General features: G+C 46.5%; 1 protein-coding gene across 2 annotated transcripts in view; it reads right to left on the minus strand.

Moving 5' to 3' along the window:
• The window catches only part of Slc41a2 (solute carrier family 41 member 2), a 73,599-nt gene that overhangs the window by 42,265 nt on the left and 23,451 nt on the right, over nt 1–7,883 (minus strand). For both annotated transcript variants that reach the window (XM_005358234.3, XM_026784549.1), the window contains exons 2-3: nt 6,808–7,525; nt 5,343–5,450 (exon numbers count right to left, since the gene is read on the minus strand). In XM_005358234.3, the coding sequence (XP_005358291.1) occupies nt 5,343–5,450; nt 6,808–7,362 (663 nt within the window). In that variant the 5' untranslated portion in view covers nt 7,363–7,525. The remainder of the gene's footprint in view (nt 1–5,342; nt 5,451–6,807; nt 7,526–7,883) is intronic.

Here is a 7,883-nt window from a genome sequence, read left to right on the forward strand (position 1 = left end):
CACACAGTATGCGCATGCTTACACTCAAACAATACACTAAATAAATAAATTTTTAAAGCTTTTTAAAAATCTACACAAGGGTGAGTAAAGGCGATACAGCACACACAAGGCTCAATAAACAAACACGGACACACAGCTCCCTAAATCCCTTCAGTGTTACCTGGATGCCTGTGTGTCTAGCGCTGACCACTCGGTACTGAATAACCAGTTAGGAGCCTCCTCCCTGGGAAAGACTAACTTTCCCTCTCTCGCACCTGTTAGGTCACATTACTCCTTCCAGTGGGCCCCACCTTACAGTGTAGCCAAAGTCGTTACAGCAGGCCACAAGACAGCTCCCCAACCTTGTCTTCTAGATTTCCCCTCTCTCACCCGGCCCCAACCCTAGGGACTCCAGTGTCGTTTAATACAAGGCTTCTCAGACCTTAACGGTACATCGTACAAACCTCTGGGGAGTTTACTTGTTAGATTTATTTTATATGTGTGAAGGTTTTGCTGTCCACGCATAGATGAGCCCTCAAGGAAGTCAGAGGAGGGTGTCATATTCCCCTGAAATTGGAGTTCCATATAGTTGTAAAGCACCATGAGGGCCCTGGGAATCTAACTCAAGTCCTCTGCAAGAACAGCAAATGCTTGTGAGAGCTGTTCCATCTCTCCAGTCCCTAGAGAGTCTATTTTTAAAAAAGATTTATTTATTTATTTTGTATACAGTATTCTGTCTGCATGTATGTCTGCACAGCAGAAGAGGGCAGCAGATCTCATTGCAGATGGTTGTTAGCCACCATGTGGTTGCTGGGAATTGAACTCAGGACCTCTGGAAGAACAATCAGTGCTCTTAAACTCTGAGCCATCTCTCCAGCCCCCTAGAGAGTCTATTTTAAAACAAATTACTAGTTTATATTGGTTCAGTGGTTGTGGAATAGTCCAAAGTTTATGTTTCTAACAGGCTGCTGGTACTGACATTAAAAGACCCTATTTTAAGAAATACCCACTTTAGCCTGGCTATGGCACGTGCCTTTAATCCTAGCACTTGGGAGGCCGAGGCAGATCTCTGAGTTCAAGGATTGATTGGTTTACAGAGAGAATTGCAGGACAGCCAGTCCTACACAGAGAAAACCTGTTTCAAAAAGAAAAGAAAGAAAGAAGGAAAGAGAGAGAGACAAGGAACACCCATCTTGGGCTGAGAGATGATGGCTCAGCAGTTAGGAGCACATGATATAGATCAGAGTTCAGTTCCCAGCATGCACGTCAGGCAAATAAGACACACTCTTCTGGCTTCCAAGGACACCCACATACACTCGGCATGCGTCCACACAGACACACATACACACATACACATGCCACATACACACGGCATGCCTCCACACAGACACACACACACATACATACACATGCTACATACACACGGCATGCCTCCACACAGACACTCACACACATACACAGAGGTTCCCTTCTTTGAGATAACTCTAGCTTATGTCAAATCGACATAAAACTAGCCAGCACACTGCCTTGATACCCACCCCCCAAAGAGACTAGATTCACCTTTATGAGACAATATTAACATGTGGATTAAAGATAGAAAATCTTATTTAAAATATATTCTTTTTTTAACTGGATTCCTACAGCAGGGCCTATTTAAAACAGAATGGCACAGCTAATCCATTATGAGTCTAAACAATACTGGACAAGGCTCAAGAACAACAAATACTTCTCGATCAATTTCTCTGAGGTAACTGAACCAAAACGTCACTCCTGGCAAAGGGACCAAGTTGCTTCAATGCCTGTGCACATAGCCGTATTTATCAGAACAAAGTCCGCTTTGCTCAAGTGAAGCAGGAGCCGCCTCTCTGCTCCCTTCCAGGAACACAGTCTTCTTCCTCCAACGCTTCCAAGACCTCTCCCTCAGTTTCTCCTGGAAGACGCCTCCTGGACTCAGGTCTAGGCAATCCTCATGGTCTTCCTCAAAACCACAGCTTAAAAAAAAAAATAACCCACATATGCTTTGTGCTTTTCCTTCTTAAAAGCAAAGGCTGGGGATACAACAAACACACATTCCAGCTGGGTGCCAGGTGATCAAGCAGCTGCACCCAAATTCAGCATGTCAGTCAAGGTCACAATTAAATAATAAGGTACTGGAGTAATGAATAAGGAGTAAATTTAAAATTTAACCATTTATCAGAATTTCATTATTCGGTTGTTTTTAAAAATAGTGTTGTGCTGTGTATGCATGCATGATTTTTGTGTGTGCGGTGCACATCTGTATTGTGCATACAAGCTCGTGCAGAGGGCACCCCAGGGGTCCTCCCCTTAGTTTTCCAGCCCAGCTGTCTCACAGGCCTGCACCTGTCTCTGCCTCCCCAGTACTGGGATGACAACCATGTAGTGCCACCTCTGGCTTTTGTAAGCATCAGGTTCTGGACCACAACAGATCCCCACACTTGCAAGGCAGCCACTCTGTCCGCTGGGCTATCTTACCAGCCCCTGTAATTATTTTTTTTTAACCTTAAGAGTTTTAAATGTATTTATTATATCATATCATGACTTGAGAAAAGAACGGATCCTTAAACCTTGGGTTTGAAAATACAAATACAGAGTAAGAGAAGAGGAAGAAAAGCATGAATTTATACTCATGTATCAGTACCAGGTCAGAATCTTTTCAAAGCTGGAATAACAGACTTTAATCATCTCACACGGTGAAAGAAGCACACTTCTTTCCTCCTCTTCCAAGCACACTTTTTATTCCAGAAGTTTCCAGAAAAATAATTGCTATCTCTGCAAACAGCAACAGGCTATTAGCAAGTTCTACGATGCCAGCACTGTTTTACAGAGTACAAGATTAAGGACCTTCTGTCCAAGTAATCCTTTTAAATAAATGTACAGTTCCTCTTACATATTGGCTTTCTGTCATCATTGCGGTGAGGAGGTGTGTGGAGAGGTTGGCTGGTTTTCCTTCTTTTCTTCCTTTTTTTGAGATAGGGTCTCACTATGGCTGTCCTGGAACATCTATGTAGAGCAGGCTACCTTTGAACTCATAAAATCCACCTGCAGCTATCGCCCGAGGGCTGGTATTAAAGGCATGTGCCACCATGACTGGTTGGTAACCATGAGACAGGATCTGATGGTGCCCCCCAAGCTGGACTAGAACTTGTCATGTGCCACCGGCTACCTTTAAATTCGTGTCCTTTCTGCTTCAGCCTCCTAAGTGATTACAGCCACCCACCTCCACGCCTAGCTCTACCTCTCTGGGGTTTTGTTGTTGCTGTTTGTTTGTTTCTTTTGTCTTGCTTTTAGACTCATATTTGAATGTTTAGTCACCAGGGAATGGCACCATTGGAAAAGGTTAGAAGGATTAGGAGGTGTGGCCTCGCTGGAGGAAAATCATAAACTCTAAATCTTAGGTTGAACTTTCAGATCTTAAGAGAAAAATAATTTAATTGCCAGGCGGTGGTGACAAGAGCCTTTGCTCCCAGCATTCAGGGGCCAGAAGCAGGCCGATCTCTCAGAGTTCTACATAGTGAGTTCTAGGACAGTCAGGCAGTAGAGACCCTGTCTGAAAAACAAATCAAAACAAAAGCAAATCCCTAATTAAAATGCGTCGTATGGAGAGCTGATATTGGGACTGGAGGGATGTCTCAGCAATTGAGAGTACTTGCTGCGCTCGCAGAGAAAGCACGTTAAATTCCCAGCACCCATGCGGCTGCTCACAATCATTTACAACTGCGGTTCCAAGTAATCTGAGGCCCTCTTCAGGCCTCTGGGGGCACTAGGCACACACATATACAGTCAAGCAAAATATTCATAGACATAATTTTTTTTGATTTTTCGAGACAGGGTTTCTCCGTAGCTTTTGAAAAAATTATCAATCTGAATAAATGACATTTGCAGAATGGTCTCCTCCTCTCAAATCCTGGTGTGACTCCCTGCCCTTGTTCAGCTTCCAGTTTACACAGCGTCTGCTCAGAAGGATGAGCTCCGTGTAGGGATCAGTGATCTCCACAGAGGTGATCTGAAGCCGCCCTCCCGAGTCAGCCTTCACCACATGACCTGCACTAATTCTCCCCTCCCCCGTTGGTAGCTGAAATGATCTGCTACGGGAAATCTCTGGAATAAGCCAGGACAGTTCCTGAAAGGCTCCGGTCCCAGGTCCAGTCTGTAACCTCTTGTATTTTCGGTTGTGAGCCTAGCTAGCCTTTAACAGCTGAGCCATCTCTCCGGCCCCCGGTTTTACACACTAAAACCACAAGGCGGGGCGGGCAAGCAAGCGAGATTTTACAGAAGCACACAATGGCGGTCAGCAGGTTGCTAAGAGCAATGACCCGTTGTTTCGGGTATTTGTCCAGGTCGTCCCGCTTCAGGTACCGAGTGAAGCCATGCTTGGCAAACAGGCAGCCTCAGCTGAGCTTTAAGTGGAGTTCTAATACCCTGGTCTGCTCTACCTTGCTTCTAACTTCAGATGTTTGTCCACTTTCATTCAGTTACATTAACTGTCATGCCAGGAATGCTGGTGCATATCTTCAATCCCAGCTCTTGGGAGCCAGAGGCAGGAAGATCTCTGAGTTTAAGACCATTTTGGGCTACATAAAGAATCCCAGGCCAGCCAGGGCTACCGAGTGACACTTATCTAAAAAAAAATACTTTTTTATTTCCAAGTGTTTGCCTCATGTATGCACACCACATGGTTGGTGCCTGGAGGCCAGAAGAGGGCATCGGATCTCCTGGAACTGGAGTTACGGGAGAAATGGAAGCCTAGTCCCCCCAAGGAAGCTCTCTCAACGTCTCAACCATTCCCCTGGTCCCTGTTTATAGATTCAACGGTGGATGATAAATCAAATTGTGGGGTTATATACTGTAAAAAGATGTACCAGCACTTAGGAGGCAGAGCTAGGAGGATCTCTTGTGAGTTCAGGGCCAACCTGGTCTACATAGCAAATCTGAGACCCTATCTTTAAAAATAATAGAGCCAATAAAGTATATAATGTTGATCAACTGATATGAAAAGGTCAGCAGTATATATTTTAATGGGTCAGATTGGAGAAGAGAATACACAGGATTCTAATTTCGAATCTACCAACCACACCCACATACAATGCATCGCACACTAATAAACACGGCCAGTGTGGCCTGGCACCGACGGAGGCAAGCATTTGCTGATAAGGGAAGGCAGGTCTACATTCCCACATGAGAGAACCCCAAGAATTTTCAGGGCACCGTGTCAGTCAAAACTATTTCCCACAACTCCGAGGTCCAGAAACTCACCAGATGGAGGAAAGCAACCCGCCTGTCACACAGACTCTTCTAAGGGAGGAACGGGCGGCACACACTCTGGGATGCAGGGGAAAACTTACTGCGGTGGATAGTCGGGACGCCAACGTCATTTCCAGGTTCCCTTTGAGGCCAAGCAGCGCAGGGACTAGAATGAACACTTCTGTCACGTTCCTGAATACCTCCCAGTGCTGGGGACAAGAGGAACAGCCACTCTTTAGAACGAGGACATCTCTAAAGACCCCGGGCTTCTGCTTCCAATGTTGCTTCTCCTTTTCTGTCACTGAGACAGGGTCTCACCCTGTGCCCTGGTTGGCCTAAAACTCAGTAAGTAGACCAGGCTGGGCTCCTGAGTACAGGGATTAGGGCGTGCACCACCCTGCCTGGCTTTGCTTCCCTGTCTTAAATACAATAATACAAACGCAAAAAAAAAAAATGTTTTGGGCACTGGGAACAGACTTGGGGACGTAAGCTGGGGGACTGAGAACCTGCCTGACATACAGGAGGCCGTGGGCACCATCTCCAGAACCACACACAAATGGAGGCAGGGGCAGAGGTGGAGGAGGTGGAGGAGGTGGAGGAGGTGGAGGAGGTGGAGGAGGGAGGGTGAAGACAAAGAGGAGCAGCAGTTTGGGTGTGGAGATGAGGAACAGAAGTTAGCCCTTATTTTAGTGCTACATTGTTTGAACACATTTCAATGAGCATATGGAAATTTTCTTTTAAAATAAACTATTTCAAAATACTGCTTGCTGACTGGGCTTTTCTTCTACTTGGCTTATTTTGGGGGTTGTAAAAGAGTTACTTTATTTGCAAGGAATACGTCAAATCTAAGATAATGCTTGACCGCTGGGGATACAGCTCAGGCTCCTGCCACACGTGATGGTCCACTCTCAGCACTGCAAAGATGTTATCCTATGCAAAGCATCTGAATAAGAAAACGTGAAGTCAAGCCAGATGTGTGCACACCTGTGATCCCAGCACCCGGGGGAGGCGCTAAGGCAGGAAAGACTGCCAGCTCAAAGGTGTGGAGTGGGACCCTACTGAAAGAGGGGGAAATGGAGGAGGAAAGGAAAAGAGAAAGAAGGGGAGGGGAGAAGGGAGGAGAGGAAGGGTTTGGGTGAGTAAGCATAAGGACCCGGAGTCAATACTCAGAACCTATGTTTTAAAAAAAGAACGTGATGTCACATGCCTTTAACCCCAGCACTTGGGAGGTAGAGTCAAAGGCAGCTGGATCTCTGTGAGTTCAAGGCCAGCCTGGTCCACACAGTGAGTTCCAGAAGAGCCAGGATGATGTGGAAATTCCCGTTTCAAAGTAACGAATCAATCAATCAATTAAAAACCCGGAGAGCCAAGCACGGTGGCACGCATATGATCCCAATGCTGAGGAGGCAGAGGCAGGCTGGACCCCTAGAGCGTCACTGGCTGCCAGCTGAGTCCATCAGTTCCAGAACTGAGAGACCCCGCCACAAGAAGACACCCATGGTTGGCCTCTGGCACACACGAGCGTGGGCACACACACAGTGTGCGAAACTGAAGATGAAAACTCACCTGTACTATGTCCAAAACCATGCCGGCAGAAACTGTTCCAAACCCGGCCAGCAAGAACGGCACGAGAATCTGCAGAGCCATGACGCCACTGGACTCCTTGGGGAGCTTCCGGTTTGTTTCCACAATAACATCATCGCCCTCACTGGACAGATCTTCGTCCTGCAGCATGGCGGTGGTTTCCGAAGCCTCCCTTCCGTCGCAGTAGCTATAGCTGGCGTAGTCGTCGTACTTGGGGCTGCAGCTGGCTGGCGCATGCCCACCGCCGCCGCCGTGGAAGGCCTGCTCCGAGAACTCGTGGTAGTCCAGATGTGGCTCTGACCTCTTGCTGAAGGTCTGTGCTCCGCCCGACAGCCCATCCTGCCAAAGGCCATTCGCTTTCTTATGCCTGTCGTCCTGGTTCTTCTGGTAGATGACTGGCACCATGCTTAGAAGTAAGTTCAAAAACTTGTCAGACTGAATGGTGTTTAGATTTAAAGTCCAATTGACAAAACCTCCTCCACTATCGGGGCTGCCACTCGTCTTGCAGGTGACAGATCTTCCTTTGCTGTGAGTCATGTTGTCATCACAGAAAGCCCTGTGTCCTCCAAACTCAAGTTCCACCAAGCATAGCAGAGCCTACGCTGCCCCAGCGCTCCCCGAAGTTAAGCCATTGGCTTTGCTGTACAGAGAACGCTCCCACTGGTAAGAAACATTCAGAAGTTCTAGAGACGGATTCAATCTGCAATGAAAAAATAAAATTTAAACCTTAAATTAACTATACTTCTACTGATTTTCATATACGCACAGAAGCCATACTCTGAGTTGGACACAGATCGGTTTTGTGACATACAAGTGGTTTTTTTTGTTGTTTTTTTTTAATAAAAATACAGTGCAGAAGCCAGATGTGGTGGTGCACACCTTTAACCACAGCACTCAGGAGGCAGAGGCAGGTCTCTGTGAGGTTAAGGCCAGCCTGGTCTAAACACTGAGTTCCAAGCGTGCCAGGACTACAAGGTGAGATCCTGCATCAAAAACAAAACAAGCAAGATGTAGAAACGTTTTGCAAGCTATCTTGGATAAAAGTGTTTTTATTTTTT

Source organism: Microtus ochrogaster, chromosome 24, assembly GCF_000317375.1.
Source record: "Microtus ochrogaster isolate Prairie Vole_2 chromosome 24, MicOch1.0, whole genome shotgun sequence".
Classification (NCBI taxonomy): Eukaryota; Metazoa; Chordata; class Mammalia; order Rodentia; family Cricetidae; genus Microtus; species Microtus ochrogaster.